The 22,478-nt window shown below is 35.9% G+C and overlaps 1 protein-coding gene across 1 annotated transcript in view; it reads left to right on the top strand.

Moving 5' to 3' along the window:
• The window catches only part of FANCL (FA complementation group L), a 78,987-nt gene that overhangs the window by 11,999 nt on the left and 44,510 nt on the right, over positions 1-22,478 (top strand). Inside the window, exons 2-5 of the mRNA XM_036751923.1 lie at positions 7,244-7,302; positions 10,545-10,605; positions 14,265-14,321; positions 21,680-21,780. Of these exons, the coding sequence (XP_036607818.1) occupies positions 7,244-7,302; positions 10,545-10,605; positions 14,265-14,321; positions 21,680-21,780 (278 nt within the window). The remainder of the gene's footprint in view (positions 1-7,243; positions 7,303-10,544; positions 10,606-14,264; positions 14,322-21,679; positions 21,781-22,478) is intronic.

The following is a 22,478-nucleotide window of genomic DNA, read 5'->3' on the forward strand; positions in this document are numbered from 1 at the left end:
AGAACTACTCAGTTTTTATTTTGCTTATACTTTTACTTCCAGACATTGGATTGGAAAGGACAGAAGAAAAATGGCTAATAGTTGTCCTTTAGAGCACTTAGCCATCCCAATGACTTCAGATTAGCAGGCCCAAATGAACTATGTTCCAGGATGCTGAAAGAACTGGTGTATGAGCTGCTTTTGATGATTTTTGAAGATCATGTATGATGAGAGATACTTGAAAAATCATAGAAAGTTCTCTGCATTAGTGAAATAATGAAATAACAGGTTTGGTCTTTTAAAAAGGAGAGAGATCATGAAGACTAGGAGGTCTGGGGAAGGGCAAATGTCCCAACTAAATAAAAAATTAAAAGGAAGATAATGATATCTGCAGAAGAGAAAAAGGAAGATAATGGGATATGCAAAATAAAGGCCAGTTAACTTCAGATTATAACTAATTATAACTAACAAAGTTAACTTCAATTACCTGGCAGGACTTATCTAGAAGGAGCAGCAGTGATATCAAGTGCTACCATGGCCTCACCAAAAGCAGGACTTCCCAAATTAACTTGATTTTCTTTTCTTTTTTTTTTTCTTTTTTGTTGACAGGGTTATTAGATTGGTAAGCAGGACAATATTGTGGATACATAGTTACATTTGATAAAGTCTCTCCTTCTATGCTTGCCTAGGAGATGAAGAATTTTGTGAATTCAGAACAAGTGACCAGACCCAAAAAGACATTTATTAATAATTTGTTAACTTGAAAGGAATCCCTGATGGAGTGTCTCAGGGTCTCTTCTTGGCTCTGTGCTGTTTAGTATTTTTAATGAGCCTTCCCTCTGGGATTACTTCCCTTTTACACTCTGTACAGTTTATATGTAGAGAATTGTTTGCATCTTCTCTGTCCATTAGCATATGTACTTCTTATGCTCAGGGACCACCTTTTTGCCTTTCTCTGTATCCCCCTTGCTTGTCAGAGTGCTTAGAACAGATTAATAATTGATTGATTGATTGGTGGTACCACTGATTTAAAGCATTAATGGCACGCTTATCAAATTGTTCATTTTACAGATGATGTCATAGTAAAAATTCTTCTGGTTCTGCCTTCTTCACTTTGTATCAGTTCATATAAGACTTTCTATGTCACTTGAAAAAACTTGCTCATTTCTTACAGCACAGTCACACTTGTATGCCACAACTTATTCAGCCATTTTTTATTTGATGGGCATCCCCTTAGTTTCTGGTTTTTTGCTGTCATGAAAAGAGCTGCTATATCTTTGTAGATAGAGGACTTTTTCCCTCTTTCTCTGCTCACTTTTGGGTATGCACCTAAAGGGAATAGAGCAGTAGCATTGGTAGGCCTACACCCAGGAGCAATATACTACTTGGTAACTCTTACGTGTATGTTTCCAGATTGCTTTCCAACTGTGCAACAATGTTCCTGATTTCCCTCAGCCCCTCCAACATTTATCATTTTCCATTTTTGTTATCTTTGCCATTCTGATGGTTATGAGTTGGAAACTTAGAACTGCTTTAATTCGCATTTCTCTAATTAGTGTTATGGGGCATTCTTTCATATCACTATAGATAGCCTTAGTTTCTTCCTTTGAGAACTGTATATCCATCTCCTTACGCCATTTATCAATTGGGGAATAGTTCCTCAGTTCCTTATGTATCTTAAAAATGAGGCTTTATCGGAGAAATTTGCTGCAAAGGTTTCTTTATTTCACCTCCATTTTTTATGAATTCTTTGTCTTTTCACTTTTGATACTGGTAATTTGACTTTCTTTTTAATTAAATTAGTCAAAGATTTCTCCATTTAATTGTGGGTTTTTTTAGCTCTTAGATTTATTTAATTCAGTATAGGCTTTAAAATTTTTTTTTGGTCAAATTCTTCTTTAATTATCAAGATTTTTATTTTAGTATTTAATCATGATTTTTAAATTGTTGGTTCCTAGCTTTTCTAGTTGCATTTCTAATTCATTGATCTATTCTTTCTTTTTTTCTAGTAACAAAAGTGTTTTGCGATGCAACATTTTCCCTAAGTTCTGTTTTAACTGCATCCTTAAAATTCTGGAATGTTTTCTCACTGTTGTCATTATATTTAATGAGATTATCTGTCATGTCAATGATTTATTCTTTGATCCACCAGTTCTTTAAGAATAAGTCAGTCCCCCAGTTGATTTAAAAAATACTTTTCCCAATGGCCCTTTATTTAATATAATTGTTTTTGCATTATGATCAATAAAGGATATGCGTAATATTTCTGCTTTTCTTCATTTATTTGTAAGGTTTCTATGTCTTCAGACAAAAGTAATTTTTGTGAAGATGCCATGTATAGCTGACAATATTTATTCTTCTTTCTATTTCCATTCAATAATCACCAGGTCTCTGTTATATTTATTTTTTTCTAAATTTCTATTTAGATCCAAACTTCTTTCTTGTTTATTTTTTTTTTGTTAGAATTATGTAGAGTTTACAGTAAGGTCCCTCACTATTGTTGATCACCTCCTTTTACCTGATACTCTCTCCTCTCTAGGTTTTGATGAAACTGTTCTCTCCTGGTTCTCTGCAGACCACTTCTTCTTAGGCTTCATTACAGTATCTTGATCCAGTTTGTGCTTACTAATTGTGGTGTTCCCCTAAAGACTCATTGGACCCGCTTATGCCTCTGTATTATCTCAGTTGGTGATTTTATCAGCCCTCTCTTGTTCAATTACCATCGATCTCTGTATCTAGCCCTAAAATCTTTCTTGAACTCCAGTCTCATATTCCATCTTTTAGATATTTACCTTTTAGATGTCTCAGACTGGATATCCAATGGCATATAAGAATCAGCACGTCTAAATCATTATCATCCTCCTCCTGCCTTCTAAGCCCTCTCCTCTTCTTAACTTCCTTATTAGTGCCACCATCTTCCCTATCACACAGACTCCCAACGTAGATGTTGTCCTCAACTTTTCTCACAGCCTCACTCCTCATATATGATCCATTGCTGAGTCTTCATCACCTTCTCAACATCTCTCATATATATCCCCTTTGTCCTACACACGTAGTCACCACCCTGCTGCAGATTCTCATTACCTTGCTCACACACCTGTGCTGTTGCAACAGCCTTCTGGTTTGTTCCCCACCATTTTCCACTTAAGCTGTCAGTGTGATTTTCTTGATACACGTGTCATCAAACTCCATTGGTTCCCTATTACTTCCAGGACAAAATATAAAATCCTTGGCTTGACATTTAAAACCCTTCATAACCTGGCCCCTTCCCACCTTTCAAGGCTTCTCACACATTACTTCCTAAAACAAGATACCCCATGTCCTGTCTTTACACTGTCTGTGTCCCAAACCTGGAATGTTCTTGTGTCTTCTGGGCTCCCTAGCTTCCTTTAAGACTAGGCTCAAATCCCAGCTTCTGCACAAGGTCCCTCCCAGTGCCCCACTTTGCTCATCCTCTCCCCAATTGCTAGTGACTTCTCTCTGAGCTTTCCTTCCATTTACATTGCATATATCATTTATGTATAGTACAGTTATTTGCATATTGCCTCCCCTATTACTGTGTGAGCTCCTGAAGGGCAGAGATTGTATTTTTTCCTTCCTTTGTGTCCTCTGCACTTATAAATGTTTAATAAGTGCTTGACCAGCTTGTTGACTGCGTACACAAGCTTCAAAGAAAGATTGAGGAACTACTTATTGTGCATGTTTTAGAGCATCTTCTCATTCTTTTCTGTGTTGAACTAGATAACCTCTGAGGTTTCTCCCTGACTCTCCAACCCCCCAGCTATGAGATTCTCAGATTCTGTGGAGTCATTGGAGTTGAAGATAAGAAACTGTTAGAAGAGTCATCAGCATGGATGCTGTTATAACTTGGGATGATGGCAGGAGATGAGATGGAGAGAAAGAATGTGAGTCAGGTGGTGAAATAATGATGTTTGTCAAACATACTTGAGGTTTGTAGACGGTAGTGTAGTGGTGACAGAGAGAACGTAATAGAATCATGCTTTGAACTTCAAAAGAGGAGAGAGATTGTTGAATGATGTTGGTATAGTAGTGGCCTGGAAGCATCAGTGAATATTTCTTATAAATCTACTGTCAGTTGCATGTTTGGTTTACATAACTAAGAATATTTTATATTTCTCCCTTAAAACTAGCTAGCAAGTTGAAAATATGAAGCTTGCCTATGTATTTCTATTTTATGGTGTCATCTTTTGGCATAGTGTATTAAAAGCAACTGCTTTTTCTAAAAGGAATTTACTTTTTTGATGAATTAGTTTCCCATGAGAAATAACCCTCCTTTAATTTCTTCCTTAGATTGATGTTAGCCATTTCCTTGTATTTCCTGTGACTGCGGGTAGGTTTCTTGTTAAAAATAAACACCACTGTATCTTAGAGTGTCTGTGATACTACTTCCTAATGAGAATGGGAAGATTCTGACAAACATTGCCTTTAAAAAAAGTCTTGAAGATCATAAGCAGTCGAATAGCAAGAAATACAATATTGTACTTTGAGATAATATGAACTTTTATGTTCCAGAGAAAGGAAGGAGGAGTGAATTATAATTTTATTTTGTTACTTCTGATTTTTGAGTGTTTTATTTATGATGTAAATTATGTTTGAACACAGACGTTATATTTTCCTGTTCACTTTAAAACTCTGAGATATACCTAAATAATTAATTTTTAAAGTGTCATAAAGGTCAATTGGAATATTTTCCTTGTCACACAATTAATTTTTTAAAAATGCCTTTAAAATTGAATTCAGTTTTCTAAAGCCTTTTTAAAAAGTTTTCATTAGCGTTTTTGGTAAATTATCATAGTTTTCCCTAGCAATCCTCCTGCTCTGCTCCTCCCAGAGAGCCATCTCATATAATAAATAGTATTTTTGAAAAGATTAAAAAAAGAAAACAAAAAGAAAAGGGAAACAATCAGCACAGCTGCTCTGTACATTGAAAAGATCAAAAACATGCTCAAAGTGATGGGTTGTGAATGTCCTCTCATTTATCTTCTTTTGAGACATGCTTGTTCTTTAAAATTTTGCAACATTCACTTTTGGGGTGTGTGTGTGTGTGTGTGTGTGTGTGTGTGTGTGTGTGTGTCCATTTACATTGTGGTAGTCTTTGTATATGTTGTTTTTTTGGCTCTGCTCACTTCACTGTGCATCTGTTCAGGTAGATCTTTCCATATCATACAGATCGTTTCTTACAGCATTACATTCACATACCACAATTTGTTTAGCCTTTCCCCAATCAATGGCATCTTTGGTTGTTCAGTTGTGTCCGACTCTATGTGACCTTGTGGACTTTTATCTGTGGAATTTCCTCGGCAAGGATACTAGAGGGCTTTGCCATTTCTTTGTCCAGTGTTTCCCCATTTTACAGATGAGGAATTGAGGCAAATAGTGGTTAAGTGACTTGCCCAGGGTCACATAGGTGGTAAATGTCTTAGGCCACATTTGAACTTGGCTCTTTTCTGACTCCAAGTCTCCTGCTCTATCCACTGATTCACCTAGCTTCCCCATCTGCTCCAATGGCATCTACTTTATTTCTAATTCTTTGCTATTACAAAAAGTGCTGCTATGAATATTTTGATATGTATGGGTACTTTATTCTTATCAATGGCTATCTTGGGGTATATTTTCCACCAGGATGCTCTCCTGCACTTTATTATCCCCAGCAACTCATCATTTCTTCCAGATGATATCAACTCTGAAACTCAAACTCCCTCTCCCTCTCCCTCTCCCAATTAAAGAGGTCATAGGGTGGACAAATGAGTGCTCCTCCTGTATCCCCATTGAAGGAACTTCACCTCATCATCATTTTCTACCCCTGGGTCCTCTCTTTCCCCACTCTTTCTGCTTCTTTTTATGTGTTGTCCCCACCACCCCTCATCAGATTATAAGCTCCTTAAAGATAGGGAATGTCTTATGCCTTTCGTCGTATCCCCAGTCCTTAGCACAATTTCAGACAAGCAATAGGTACTTAAAAAATGTTTATCGGCTATGACTCTGTAAGTCCAGTAACAGAATCTCTGGACATTTTAATCACTTTATTTGCATAATTCCAAATTGCTTTCCAGAATGGTTGTACCAACTCACAGCTCCACCTGCAATGCCTGTGTTTCTACAACCTTGCCAATATTGATTGTTTTCATTTTTTTTCGTCTTAGCAAATTTCAGTCAATCAATTAATATTTATTAACTGCCTACTATGTGCTAGGCACTGTTCTAAACTTTGTGGATACAAAAAAGGGCAAAAGACAGTCCCTGCACTCAAGGAGCTTATGATCAAATCAATTTGCAGGGTATGAGGTGAAACCTCAGGGTTTTATTGATTCACATTTCTCTTGTTACTAGTGATTTGGAGCATTCTGTCATATGGTTGCTAATACTTCATTTGGTTTTATATATATCTATATATATATGCACATATATAGTTAATACTTTACTTGGCTTCATATGTATTATATATGGTTGTAAATACTTTGCTTGGTTTCATATATATTCATATATATTTGTTAATTTATATGCCTTGGATACCAAACCCTTACCAGAGAATTTTGATACAAAAAATTTTTCCCATTCATCTGCTTCCCTTTTTATCCTTGGTGCATTAATTTTATCTATGTAAAAGCCTTTCTGTTTCACATAATCAAAGTTATTTATCTTTTTTTAACTGCCTCTACCTCTTGTGTGGTTAAGAATACATCTCTTACTCATAGCTGTGAAAGGTACAGGATCTACTTCTCTTCTATTTTTTTATATTATGATATTTAATATTAAAGTCACATATCCATTTAAAATATATCATGTTAGGTTTTGGTCTAAGCCTAATCCTGCCTCACTGCTTTCCAGTTTTCCCATAAATTTTTATCATATAGGGAGTTCTTACCTAAGTAGTTTATATTGAACACTGATTTATTGAGTACCATTGTTTCTAATTCTTCCTTGTCTTGTCTGTATCTCCCTTGTCTAGTCTGTCTGAAGTCTCAAAATGGGACATTATATAAAGCTATTGGTATAGGTTCACCATAAGGATGACTTGTACCTTTGAATAGTTTGTCCTGAAATCAGTCATTGACTCTTAGTTCATGGTCGTTTTTTTCCCCAGTTTTTCTTTTCACAATAGCAGAAGAAAATATCTTCTGTACAATTTTTCTAAGAATATAGGAACTTTAATGATATATAGTAATTTAACTTATTTTCTCAAAGTTACTAAATAAAAATGGAGCTTACAAACTTGATTATGATTTTTCAATGTTTTCTACAGGGGAGGGACTTCCATGTTAAAATACTGTTACCTGAAGATCTTCAACTAAAAAATGCAAGGTAAGGTAGTGTTCTTCATTCATTTAAAAGTGATGATACCATGTATCTCATATCAAAGGTCCACCTCATATATAAATGGAACCAAATTTTCCTGGGTAAAAAAATCATGTTACCTGTGGTTCTCTTACATGTAGGTTGATATCCACTTTAGCCATTTACCTTCAGTCCGAATTGCAGCCTCTGTAGGGTTGGTCCTAGCAGCTTCTGTGGGGGTGTAAGATCCACCCACAGCCAGCACCCAGAAAGCTGCCGGTACGCTGGGAAAGCACAGGTTCTTTTGATCTGCTTTAATAAGGAAAGCAAGGTTAAAGGGGTTGACAAGTTTACTTTAATCCAGCAGGCATACAGACAGCATTCACTTAGTTCAGGGGAAAAAGCCAGCACCCTGAACTTCAGAGCAAAATACAAACAAATTACAAATATCAACAGACAGACCCAATACAATTCATAGTTACCAACATCTAGGTTCAGCCCGGGAGCTCAGAACAAGGGCTGGCCCAGAGTCACAGGCTACCACTGCTATAAGGAGGAGCTCCAAAGAACAAACAGCCAACCCCTGGTTTTTATATCTTTTTCAGCGTTAGGGGTGAGTCACACATGTGACTCACCCACGTGATCTAGAATCCTCACAGAGAGGTGGACTTAAACCCAAGTGGTCTAAAAGCCTCTGCTCTCCCAGACATGTAAACTAGGCCCTCCCTAGAGTTAGCCCCACCTTGGGCCCCACCTTAGTTGCCAATCCACACCCACTAAGGTTTTACACCTAATAGGGGTTTGGGCCTGGGGCTTAGCACCCAGCAAGACTCAATCAAAGACACTGAATTAATCAAAGGAAACAAAGGCCAAACTCTTCAAGGGCACTTGTTGAACTAAGTGCTAAGGAGCCCATTTTGATTACCAACACACCCACCCTAGGAGGTAAGGTTTTCCATCCACTGACTAGCACATAGCCCATCTCACACAGTTCCTTTCCATCAGATAAACACTTATACATGATTTTTTAATACCAGTAGCAATGCATTCCTCTCAGTCTTTGTTCAAGAACCTTATTGAGTTTACACATGATCTGATACTAACTACTAAGTGGGCACAAAACCAAAAATGATATTGTGTCTGTGTGAATGATTTAAGTTTAGGGGTGGTTCATAAGGCATCGGATATATGTCACACCCTTGGCAGCTAGCTCAAGAATGCCTTCTGTTTTCAGGGGAACTCTGTGAGAGAATATGGCAAGATAAGCATAAATTTGTTACTTTTTCAGATATACTATTTCATCTGTGTAGGAAGCTCCAGGGGAAAAGCTTCCCCTTATTGTTGTTTAGTCCTGTCCAACTCTTCGTGACCCTGTGGTTAACAGCACACTAATACTGTCCATGGAGTGTTCCTGGGCAAAGATACTGGAGTAGTTTGCCATTTTCATCTTCAGTGGATTAAGGCAAACAGGTTAAGTGACTTGGCCATGGTCATACAGCTACTTAATATCTGAGGTCACATTTGAACTCAGAGCTTCCTGATACCAGGCCAACACTTTGCCCTCTGAGCCATTTAGTTGCCCAGAAACTTCCCCTACCCATGCTGATAGGCACCTTCTCTTCAGCTTACGTTCATAGAGAGTTGCCGGGGACATCAAGAGGTTAAGAGACTTGTCTAGAGTTAAAAAGCTAATCTAGGTCGAGGTGGAATTGATACCAGCCCTTCATAACTTCAAGGCCATTTTGTTTTTACTCTGCCATGTTACCTCTCCATTACTGCTTAAAAAACTCCATGTTGGTAGTTGATTTTTGCCACTTTTGAAAACTAAAGATACTCCATCTTTGTGGCCTGCCACTTTAAATAGGCTCTAGAATTTCAGATTTGGAAAGAACTTTAGTGGAAATCTAGTCCCAAGCCTCATCCACCACCTTCAAGGAGCCCATTCTACTTCTCAGGTGGTGCTCATTGGTAGGAAGGCATTCTTTTACCCTGTTCTCTATTGTCCTCTTGTCAGCTCCTAATCCTGCCTTCCAGAACAAGCCAAAGTCTAAAACCTCTTTCCTTGTGACTGCCCTTCAGATATTTAAAGGCATCTATAGTGTCTATAGTCTCCCCATTTCCTGTGCCTGCCTCTTAGTGGTCTCACTGAGAGCCTGTCATTACCCTGCTTGTCCGTCCGTCCTTCTCCGGATGGTCTTTAGCTTATTAACCCCCGTCTGCAAATATGGCATCCAGAACTGAACTCAGTACCCCAGATCTGCCCTGACCAGGAAGGAATACAGGGGATTCTCTCCTCTCTGGTCCTGGATGCTAAATACAAGTGTGATACAGTATAATATACAGCTTTGTAGGTTTTATTTAGCTTTTAAAATTTTTGTTTAACTCCGTTTGGGTGGAGAAGCTCATTCAGTAGGAAAATATTTGAGTTCTGCTGTTAAGAATGATACTATCTTGGTAAGTCATAATTACTATGTATTGTCCTTAAATTAATGATGTTTTGATATAATGTAATATAGTAGAATAAATACTAGACTAGGAATCAGGAGAGAGCTGGGTTAAAACTATAGTTCTGATATTTACTAATTATAAGACTGAACAAATGACAGCCTCTTTCATTATCTGTAAAATGGGAATGATACATAGTGGTATATCCTCTCATAGGGCAGCTAGATGGCACACTGGATAGAGTGCCAGGCCTGGAGTCAGGAAGACTTGAGTTCAAATTTGGTCTTAGACATTAGTTGTGAGATGCTGGGCAAGTCACTTGACCTGTTTGCCTCAGTTTCCTCATCTGTAAATAGTGATAATAAGGGCTGTTGTGAGGATCAACTGAGATGATAATTATAAAGTGCTTAGTACAGTGCCTGGCATATAGTAAGCACTATATAAATATTACTATTATTAAAGTGTTTTGCAAACCTTAAAGAGTTATATAATTATTAGCTTTTTTTTTTTTGGATCTCATACACTGATTGAAATCCTTTATATTCCTGCCTAAACTAAAAACAGTCATGGTAACAAAATTCATATTTATATAGTGCTTTAAAGTTAGCTAAAATTAATTCAAACATTTTAAAGATAATATTTTAAATATCAGTGGTAAAATTAGCTTGTCAGAATTATGTTCATTTCTCCCGTTGGTGTATAAGTAAAAATGTCTGTGTGTGTATCACATAAAGAAATTTTAAAATAATGTTTTGAGTGAGTTTGAAGCCATGCATCACCCATAAAAACATTAAAAAACCTTGTCTCCTGTTTTTAATTTTTAGAATACTCTGTAGTTGGCAGCTGAAGATAATACTGGATGGATATCATCAGATATTAAACCAAGTATGTACTTTAAAAAGTATCTTAACTTATATGAGTAAAAAAATGAATTTTATTATTTGGTAAGAATTGTAAAATTGATTATATGTACATACACATGTATGTACATACATGTGTTTGTATGTATATATCAATGAAAGCTTCAGATCATTAGGATAATAGGAGTTTTGTATCTGTATAATTGGGAGTTGATTGTGTAGACAATACAGGTAATAAATGAATAGGCTACATGTGATTATTTTTAAGTTTAGATTCTCACATTTGAAAGTTGTTTGCATATACTGGAGATCTCTAAATCAACAAGGTATTTTAAAGCCATGTTAAAATGTTAATGTGTAACCCTGCTTTTAGAAAAAAAGTTAAATATTTATGTTCTCCATATAAAGTTGATGCCCACCTATTTTGTCATTTTCTCTACATTTAACTTTCCATATTCATATAGGGATACATATTTTGTATGAGAATATTTCCCCCTAATTATTATTTCTTATCCCAATATTAAAATTTTGCTTTCACATGATTAATTAGTAAAATTGAGCCTCAAAAGTATATTAAAAATATAAAAAGCCCTTTTTACCTTGTACAATCCATTCTTCCCTCACTTGGTACTGCAACTATGCTGTATTTTAATTGGAGGTTTAAATTATTTCTTCATTTGGACTATTGTGCTGTATTTTTGTCCGGGCGGACATATGCTATCAGTTGAGGAAACGGAGGCAGAGGGCACCGTGACTTGCTCAGGGTTGGCAATCATATCTTCCCGAGTCCAGGTCCATTGCTCTATCTAATGTGACGCCCAGCTGCCTATCTTGAAGGGAGTCAAAGATTCTCAGAGGCAGAGAGAGATGAGGAGGGAGAGCCGTCCGGGTATGAGGATGGCCAGGCAAAGGCATGGAGATGAGAAATGGATAGCATCACATGGGAAGAACAGTGAGTGGGCTAGGATGGCCTGATAGGATACTATGTGGAAGTGAATAATGTGTAAGAGGATTGGAAAGCTATGAAAGAATAAGCTTACGACGAGCGAGAATCGTTAGTTTATTGAGAAGTGACGTGATCAGACCTGTACTTTTGAAAAATCACTTTGATGGTTATTTGGAGGTTGTGTTGGAATTGGGAGAGATCTGAGCAAGGGAGACCCATTAGGAAGCTATTATAATAGTCTGCTAAATATTTATTTTTCTTCCACTTTTTGTCTTTCTTATAATCGTGATGAGGCTGATCTCTTTCAAGTAACCATAGAGAAATTGCTCTAATGTTCTGGTTCTTAATATAACCAATGTATTGGTATTTACAAACAAAATTATCTTAGGGCTTCTCTGTTAATGGAGGATTCTCTTCATTTGGATTTTACCCCAGACATCCTTTATGTAGGACATACCTAACAACAGTGAATATTAATTGATATTTGTTGTTTCTTTTCGTGTTGATATTCAGATTGTTGAATAAAGTTATCTCTGTAGTTGCATTTGCCATAGAATCTTATACAATGTTAATATAATGTGTGCATGGGAGACATTTTTGTTGATAAATATATGTATGAAATACCATGGAGAAATTAGCCAGGTTCTCCAAACTAAATCTCCACAGACCTAGAAACTTGGTAACTTCAATGCAAACTTGGTCATGGGGATGATGGACAAAATTGTTTGTAAAATATAATTTGAGATCAAATATTTAAAAGAGAAAAAGGTTTTCAAGCTAATTAGAAGCCTCACATACAGGTATTTCAAGAAGAGTCAGAAGCTATTGAACATGGCAGATGTTAAAAATATCACCAGAAAAATAAAACTGGCAAAATCCTGATGTGAAATGATTGCCAAAGTGGAAATTGTTTCCAAATCATCTGTGTGCTAACAGTCAGGTCACTGACTACTTAGAGCAAAGGTTAAAATGAGTAGGAGATTAGAAAAAGTAAAATTTAGAAAAGAAATATGGTAGCATAGGAATTCTCTTCTTACCTGTTGAAGCGAGCTCAGTTGAAAAACTTAGAAATTGACAAAAGTCAAGATATTGACTCAACTCATTACCATTTCTTAGAGAAGTTTAATTTGTACGAAACACTCGCTATGATAAGCAAGCCAGAAGATTGCACAATCTGCCTCAGCCAGTGTTAATAATTATGGAATATTTCTGAGCTCTAGGAAACAAAGAAGAGAAATCATAAGTGTCAAAACTCTCAATTCATATATATATCAGATGACATAATAGAAAGAGTCCTGTTTTTGGAGTCAGAATAGCTGGGTTCAAATCCTGATGCTACCACTTAGTAACTGAGTGACTTTTGGCAAGTGACTTGACCATTTTTCTCATAAAGTGAAGAAATTAGACTATTAGACTGGGTGACTTTGAAGATTCCATCTAAATCTGTGATTCTATTTATTATTAAACTGTATCCATTATAAGTTTATCTTTAAATTTTTTTTCTCAAAAAAGAAAGGAAAAATCCATTTGTTAACCTTATTCAGAATTATTTACAGTATGGGGTTAATAGGTGAATCACTTACATTCTCTGGGCCTCATTTTCCTGCTGAAATGAAGGGGCTTGGCTAGACTGGATGGCCTATGAGGTCCTTTGCAACTCTGAATTTACCACTTAAATGTATTCCTCTCATCTTGATTTTTTAAAAAATTTCCAAGAGGAAGAAGAGAAAAAATTCATTTGTTGACATTGTTCAGAATTACTTGCAGTATTGGTTCAATAGCTAACAAAAGGGAACTGACAATACAATATAACGTTAAGCAGAAGCATAATTCAGGATTTCAGCTAGAGAGAGAAGACAATGCAAGATCTTGCTTTTCATTGCTTTCTTTTATTCTGTGATTCTTATAGAGTTTAAAAAATAAATTATGAGGGATTTCAAAGAGTGTTAGACATTAATTTTAAATATCCATTCTGCTTTTAGAACTTTGTCTTTTCACTTCCCCTCAATAGTTGCTGCTTTCTCGTGGAGGATTGACTAAGTTATAGTAATAGGATGATTTCTGTTGCAGAAATAATAATAGTTGTGAGTCTTCAAGGTCATGAGAGGGAATCATATGTATAAAATTTTGTTCCCTACTCATTTTGAATCCATGCATTCTAATTTCATTTTTCAACTGTATGAGTTTCTTTTCCTCCCCTTCATTAGCACAAGGTTGTTTTTAGATTTTAATTAATCTATTTCTTTCCCCCTCTTCTTTTAGCTAGATGAAAATGCAGAATAAGGCTGCCAATCCAATGCTAAGGATTGTAGAAACAATTCAGTTAACTTTAATTCAACCAACATTTAGTAAACACCCACTATCTGTAGAACATTATGCTAAGATTGAGGGAAGACAACAAGATTAGATAAAAAGTAGGTGTTACCCACAGGGAGTTCACAGTCTCTTAAACAATTAGAGTAAGTACTATGGTATTAGTAGAGTCATTCTCAGCTTAATATACTCCATTGAAATTTATTCGAGGGTTGTTTATTGGAATTAAAAAATTGTTTTTTTTTATTAAGAACACTGCTGTATATCCAATAAAGATAATTGTCAAAAGGTTAATATTTCATATAGTTACTATATTTAAGAGATGCAGATGTGTTAATTTGTTATTTAATTTTTCACATTCAGGTTGACCTACATTTTAATTCCAATGAACAAGTAAAATTAATTGGAACTGTTGTTTAATTTAGAGATTGCAGTACTCTCCTGACCTGGTGAGCTTTATGATGGAGTTGAAGACGATTTTGGTAAGAAATTTATTCTGACATTGTATTACTGTTCTATAAGTTTTTACTGTTTCTCTAACTTCATTTTAAACTGACATAATTAGAATTTCAGATTCTCCCCTACCACCCTATAAAATTACTGATTGGGTTAGTGTGGGTAGCAACTGGCCTGAATATCCATTCCTCTTAACTTATGTTAATTCCTGGTAGAATTTGTTTTATTAAATAATCGAGTAATACATGTATCGTACTTAATATTTGCTGTGGCCAGTTGGCAAAGGTCATGAATATACAAATAAAAGTTTCTCTCAAAGAACTTTTGGAAATCCAAGGAGAGGTTAGGTAATTATGCTTAGAAATATAAAAGAAGTGTCAGATTCTCCAAGATAGTTGTGTATGTAAACTTAGTAAGCTGAGAAATATTTGAATAATCATTCTAGAGTTATTGAATTTTTAAAATTTTATAGTACTTTTGTTTTTAACAACTTGATTAGAAAAATAAAATTTGATGAGACATAGAAGGAGATTAATACAAACAGCTAAGTGAGACTTTGAGCAATATATTTACATTCTGTGGCCTTCAGCTTCCTTATTTGTAAATGAGCTGGGTAGACCAATTGATCTTGAAGGTCTTTGTTTAGCCTATGTAAAATGAGTATTTGCATTGTGTGATTCTTACACATACACATACACACATGTGTATATATGTATATATACATATTTCTGTATAAAAGTGTGTGTGTGTGTAATATTATAAGCAACCAGGTGGCCCAGCAGATAGGGCTCTGAGCCTGGAGTCAGGAAGACTGAATTCAGATCCATGTTCAGGCATTTACCAGCTGTGTGACTCTGCACAAGTAACTTAACTCTGTTTGCCTCAGTTCCTTATCTGAAAAAAGAGCTGGAGAAGGAAATAACAAAGCACTCCAGAATCTTTGCCAAGAAAACCCAAAAGGGGTCGAAAAGAGTTGGACATGACTGAAAAACAACTAAACAACTACTGTTATATATGTGTGTGTACATATTTACACACATATGTATGTGTGTGTGTGTGCCTGTGTCTGTGTCAGCGCTTCTTAAACCCATATGGGATTGGGACCCACAGTTTAAGAGGTGCTAAAGGGGTCGCAAGTGGAAAATGTTTAAGAATCCCTGAGTGATGCAGTGGATAGGTTGCTGGGCCTGAGGTCAGGAAAACTCACATTCTGAGTTCAAATGTGATCTCAGATCTTACTAACTATGTCATCCTGGGTAAGTCACTTAACCCTGTTTCCCTCAGTTCCTCATCTGTAAAATGTGCTGGAGAAAGAAATGGCAAACCACTCCAGTATCTTTGCCAAGAAAACCCCAAATGGGGTCACAAAGACTTGGATAAGACTAAAACGAATGGGGGTGTGTGTGTGTGTGTGTGTGTGTGTGTGTGTGTGTGTGTGTGTGTGTGTGTGTGTTTGTGTGTGTGTCCTAAGAATGGAGAACAGTTTCAAGAGATTTTTATTTGTATTCACATTAACTAAAAACAAATGCTTTTCAAGAGAAATGTTCATAAACTAAACACCTTCATGATTCATTTCCTTATAGTCTTATGTTCAACATGAGCCAGTATTAAAACATTAAGAAGTAAAAATAAAAATTAACTTGTCTGTGGGAAGTTTCCTTTTTTTCTTAGTAAAATTAGGAGAATTAAAAAAAGAAACTATACAAGTCAAGAAATAGCATGATGCAAATAAGTTAAATGTATGTGGGAACTAGAGTAAAGTCATACAGCTTTGCCCTATTAAGCAGTCATTATGGAAAATAATTCTATTTATTCCCTAAGCCATCAGTCACAGCTGTACTTATCACATAATTTGAAGAAATGATGATTACATTAAAAAATAGAAAATGACAGTATGGACTGTTTTTGTTTTAGTTTAATGTAAAAAGTATTTCAAATTTGCCATCTCTCATATAAACACAGAAGCGACTCAGTTGGAACTCTAACCTTCAGAATTACTGAGGCATGTTTCTAGGTTCCATGAAGTATTTAACATTATATGTTTCGTATACATCTTTATAGAAAAATGTGATCCTTCCTTTCAAATTTAACTTACTTGTTAAAAAAAGGCAAGTATAGATTTCTAATTTTATTGCTCATCCAAGACCTAGAGCTCTTAAAAATGTTAGCTTTATTAGCAAGATTTTGGGGATTGCTAGTAATAAGGTGATGAGATTCCTCACTGATGAAGAAATTATTATGTGCGATTGATTTTAATGACTTAAGCAATTATAAGATTTATATTGATTGACATCAGCATAACTGTGTAAATTTGATACTGTCTTTAAGTTGTTACCCTTCCCCCTCCACAGAAAACTGAATTGCATCTCTTTTATAGGTAGTGACTAGTTTTGTCTTTTCTGTAGAGATTGAAAAGCAAGGGTGATCATTCTGAATCACTAACTGAGCCTTGAATACTTTACTCTGAAATTTTTTTTTATATTGCTGTTTGATTATAATGGTTAGAATGTCTTCGTTGCTCTCCTTGTTATAATATCATTTTTCTTCCAAAAGACATTTCTCTTATTTAGCAGATCAACATAATTTGTAGTGGGCATTTATTTTTCTTTTATGCTTGCATCCTGGACTGGACGTGAAGTTCTGAAGAGGTATATGATATCATTGGGTTGATGACTGGTCTCTCCAGTTGTAGAGAATAAATTCTGAGAAAGATTGGCTTAGTAGCCTGTTTTTTAAGCCACAGAAAATAGACCAGGCTTTTTTGCAGCAAATTACTTAAGATACAAGGACTAATGAAGCTTGATTATTCTGAGTCCTACTTTTTAAAACCTAGAGAGTACTTTGGCAACTTCAACATGGGGTTATTTGGCATTCTCTTCCCATCTTATGGAGTCTTAATTAAATAGAATTTTATGATTATAGACCTATCTTGATTTCTTTTTTCAAAAAGCAAAAAGTACAAAGAAAATCTACTTTGATAATAGTGTTTAAGTAAGCTGGGGGGTGGGGGTGGGGTGCTGCTGGTTAGTTTTTCCTTATTGGGAGGCATTATGATATAGTAGAAATAGGAAATTCTGGAGATTTTGGTTCAAATCACACCCCTTGACCCTAGCTGTGTGACAAGAGGCGAGTTATTTTACCTCTGAGAGACTTTTTTTTTCTCTCATTTGCAAAATGGTAATGCTAATACTTTGTACTACTTACCTCACAAGCTTATTATTTGCAAAGCAGTTCACAATCTTGAAAATTTTATATATAAATGAATGAGTTTTATTATTAGTAAATATAAAGGATTTTCTGACTTCAGTAGGTTTTAATCTTTCTGAATAAAATCTGAAATTTCAGAAGAAAATAGTTATGGCATTTGTAAAATAAAGCAAATATATTGCTCATTTCCCTTGCAATACCAAAAAATACTTGATGTTTAATGCTTAATATTTAAAAGTTATACTTTTAGGTTTCCGGTTATTTTTAGTACAGTATTAAGCATTTTTAATAAAAATCAGTGTGGTATGTTGGACAGTTCTCTGAGTTAGGAAGACCAATGGTTACATTTCATCCCTGACCCATATTGCCTGTGTAACCCAGAGCAGTCCAACTCTAATTCTCTAAATGGTGGCAGATGTACCTTAGTAAGGCAACTTCCTCACCTGAAGCTCCCTACACTCAGCAAAGCACATGCCAATTAAAAAAAAAATCACATTTTATAAAGTTATTGAAAATGACATAAACTTCTTGTTTTTTCTCATCACATCTTCATTGCACTGCTGTGTGTAGGCATTTATAATCTCAGAGATTTAGAGATAAGGGACCTCCAACATTTCCATTTTACAAATGAGAAAATAGAGGCCAGGAGAGGTCCTACCTTTGCAAAGGGAGAAAGTCTTTTGACTCCAAATCCAGTGCTTTTAATTTTTCCCACTCTACCATCCTGTCTCTTCTAGGATCATAGATTTAGAACTGGTAGTGACCTTGGAGGCCCACTGAGTCCAGCCCCCTGATTCAGGTCTAGAAAGTTAAGTGATATGCGCAAGGTTTCACAGTTAGTAAGTGCCTTTGGATTTGAACCAGCATCTTCCAAACTAAGTCCAGAGCTGCATCTACTACACCATGCTGCCTCTATTAACTTCACAATGTACTTTCACCTTAAAATAGTTTTAGAACTAGAAGAGTTATTTTGGTTATTAGCCTTGAGACGTTGTTCTCTAAAATAATAAATGCAAGTTTTTTTTAAAATACAAATTGTTTTGAATATGAAATCTCTGTCATTACCATAGTTTTGTGATGCTTAAAAGGTTTGAGAGACATAATTTCTGGGTAATTAATCATTTTACTAATAATGCTAGTATTTTATTAATAAAAGAGGTCAATGTCACTCTCAAATGCCAAAGACCCTTCAGAGTTGTTGGTTCACAGTTTATATGCCCTTGGAAGAGTGGGTATTCCTGAGGGTGGCAATCACTTCTGATTGGTTAACAATTAATGAGAGAATGAATATTATAATGAGAAGTGGGCTCACTCCAGTGAGGGGCTGAGAGAATGACATCATGTCACTCTTGGACTATCTCTACACCCAGATCACCCCCAGCTTTGGGCAATCTAATCAAAGAATTTATCCCCACCTAAACCTGGGTAAAACACAATGGGCTTCCTCACCTTAGATTAAATTCCTTCTAAGGTTGTGTGGAGTCTGACCAAGATAGAGAACAGTTAATCTCATTATTGGTAATCTGCTTCAAAAGACTGAACTTTGAAATGAGGATTGTAGATAAAGGGAGAACTCTGGATCTCCACAAGTCATTGGCTATTAATAATCTTTTCACTCAATTTTGTATTAATTTTCCATGGAGAATGATACCTTTGCGAAATGGAAGGGTCCTAAAAATAAAATGAGAATACTTTTCTGTTGTTGCTGCTGTCTGTTTACCAGATCTGTGATTTCATTAGTGAAGGGATCTTCTTTCTAGGGAAGAAATTTCCTCTGCCAGTGAACCTCAACAGTTGCTGTAATTTAGCACAAAGAATTGCCTGGGTGGCACTAAGAAGTTGTAACTTATCTAGGGTCGTACTATGAGTTAAAATTTGATAGCTCTGCAGTTTGTAACTATGCCCAAAGGGAAACCAAACTGTGCATACCCTTTGATCCAGCAAAACCACTACTAGGTCTGTATCCCAAAGGGATCATAAAAAAAGTAAAAAAGACCCACATATACAAAAATATTTATAGCAATTCTTTCTGTTATGGCAAAGAATTAGAAATTGAGGGGGGATGCCCATCAATTGGGGAATGGCTGAACAAGTAATGGTATATGAATGTGAAGGAATACTATTGTGTTGTAAGAAATGATGAGCAGGTGGATTTCAAAAAAACCTGGAAACACTTACATGAACTGATGCTGAGTGAAATGAGCAGAACCAGTACACAGTAATAGCAACATTGCACAATGACCAACTTTGAAACTTAGCTCTTCTTAGCAATACAGTGATCCAAGGTAATTCTGAGGGACTTGTGATGGAAAGTGCTAACCACATCCATAGAAAGAACTATGGAGTCTGAATGCAGATCTAAGCATGCTATTTTCATGTTTTGGGTTTTTTTTTTCCTTTCTTATGGTTTTTTCCCTTTTGTATTGATTCTTCTTTCACAGCATGACTAATGTGGAAATATGTTTAACATGATTGTACATATATAACCTATATCAGATTGCTTGCTCTCTTGGGGAGAGTGGAGGGGAGGGAGAGAAAAATTTGGAACTCAAAATTTTACAAAAATGAATGTTGAAAACTATCTTTACATGTAATTGGAAAAAAAATACTATTAAGGAAAAAATTGATGGCTCTCTTTTCCTGCTATTCTCTTCCCCTCCCAACTTGGATTTTTTTTTCTGAAAACTTAAATTTTTTGTCTCATCCCCAATGTTTTTCTTGTCAATTCCTTTCCTCCTTCTGTTGCACTCCTACACTTTCGTAATGCCTTCTGGCTTTTCTGACAATGTGAACACCAAAGTAATTTGTAAATATTTCTTACAGTCAATAAAATTGAGAGTATCTTAAAATATTTTTTCAAATGCCAAATTTGTAAACGTTAGCAACTTCAAAATGGAGCAGTATTCATTCTTAATGCCAACTGCTCCATCGCTGTTGATTTTGATCTTGTTTTCTTTATAAGTTTTAGTTGTAATTTCTTACTATATCACCTTTGAGAGATCAATAGAGAGCAGTGTAGCCATGACTCCAGTGGGTGCTTATCATGACCCATCAATTCCAGTTTAGACTATGTGATTCTTTAGACTATCTTTCATATGGATTCCATCCTGTGTTCAGGGTGGGGTGGGCCTTCCTCTCATTGTCTTGACCGCTAGGTGGTACAGTAGATCCTGTACTGGACATGGACTTAGGAAGACCTGAGTTCAAATGTGGATTCAGACATTTATTATTTGCATGACCCCGGGCAAGTCACTTAATCTCTGCCTGCCTCAGGTTCCTCATTTATAAATTGGGGATAATAATAGCACCTACCTCCCAGGGGTGCTGTGAGGAAGAAATGAGATAATATTTGTGAAGTGCTTTGCAATCCTGAATATACTGTATAAATGCTACTTATCAGTTGTCATTATTCACATGTGGGTATGGTTTTTCCAGAAGACTTTTGAGTTATTGATGAATGTCAAAAAGCCTTAGTGAAGAGAGAGAGAATAGTCTATAAAATACTAGAGCCAACGAATGGAAAGAATAAGGACAGAGGTGGGGAACCTGCAGCCTCAAGGCCACATGTGGCCCTCCAGGTCCTCAAGTGCAGTTCTGTAAAACTTGGACTGTCAAAAGTCTACACCCAAGGACCTAGAAGGCCACATGTGCCCTTGAGGCTGCAGGTTCCCCACCCCTGAATTAGGACATGGATAATTAGAACAGCTATTGATTATATGTTTCTTTATTTGGATAAGGCTATACTAATAGGTAAAGATAGGCAAACTTACTGAAGTAGTGAGCTCCTACCTTTCTGTCAGTGAAGCCACTTGGAGCATTTCATGAGTTACTTTTTTCCCTTTGATAGATTCAGAAGGATGAAGAAGTAGAAGAGTTGAAGATAGTTATTTTTAGATGAACTTTTTTTATGGTCTAAGTGACATTTAATGGATGGTGAAGGCTCAGAAATCTTAATTCCCCCCCTGGCATCCTCCTCACTGACTTTCTTTATCACCTGATAAATTCTTTAACTTTCCCATGCTTCACCAGAACTGAGAAGAGGTTTGAGTCAGCCAGATTTATAGCACTTTTGGATTAGCCCAGAGAATTTTAGTGAAATTGTTTATAGTAATTTGATACTGATCCCATCACACTAAAGTTGATGTGTGTATATGTATTTGTCTTTCTCTTTAAATAGGAAGTTGCACTGAAGAATAAACAAGAGCTGTATGCACCGCCACCTCCTCCTCATTACTACTCATGTCTTGTTGAAGAAATAGAAACGCTGGGTTGGGATAAGTATGTTCATTATTTAATATTTCTTCAACACTTCAGACATCTACTATTTCATTGTAGTGAGTAATCCCACCACTAACACATCACAATGCATTTGACTTTAGTGGGTGATTTTTGAGAATTGCTATGATTGGCAAATATACCTCTTTGTGATTAAGGCTGGTAATGGCTAAGCTAGTGATGAGACTTTTTACACTTAGCTAGCAAGGCTGGTCCTTGAACTCTAGACATCCAGCCCATTCTTGGGCCCATATTCAAAGCCTTTTAGCTTGAAAGTACCTGCTGGTGTTGTTCCATTGGCATAGTTTTTCAGAACTCAGAGCTACCTCCGTGTGATTCTGGGGCATCAGAATAGGACTTGACTGGAACATGCTTTTGTTAAATAATATTAGGACTTAATATATTTTTGAAATGCCTTTGCATTTTTTTACTCAACAAAATTCAACATGTTGTCTTCAGAGAATCATTGTTCACTTAACTTTATAACCTTACGTTGAGTTTCATTGCATTCTAAGTTCTTATCCTTTTCTTTGACTATTGTAAAATTATGAACTAAAAGGTTATCATACAGAAATAGAGTTGGGATCTCATCAAGTTAAGAGTTTCTCCAGTTATAGAGATCATCACTTACTTGTGTTTGCCAGGTTCTCCCAAAAATCGATCTAGGTTGTCTACCCCATGCCCTGGATGCCTTCCTCTAT

The sequence above is a fragment of the Trichosurus vulpecula genome, chromosome 3 (genome assembly GCF_011100635.1).
Source record: "Trichosurus vulpecula isolate mTriVul1 chromosome 3, mTriVul1.pri, whole genome shotgun sequence".
In the NCBI taxonomy this organism is placed as follows: Eukaryota; Metazoa; Chordata; class Mammalia; order Diprotodontia; family Phalangeridae; genus Trichosurus; species Trichosurus vulpecula.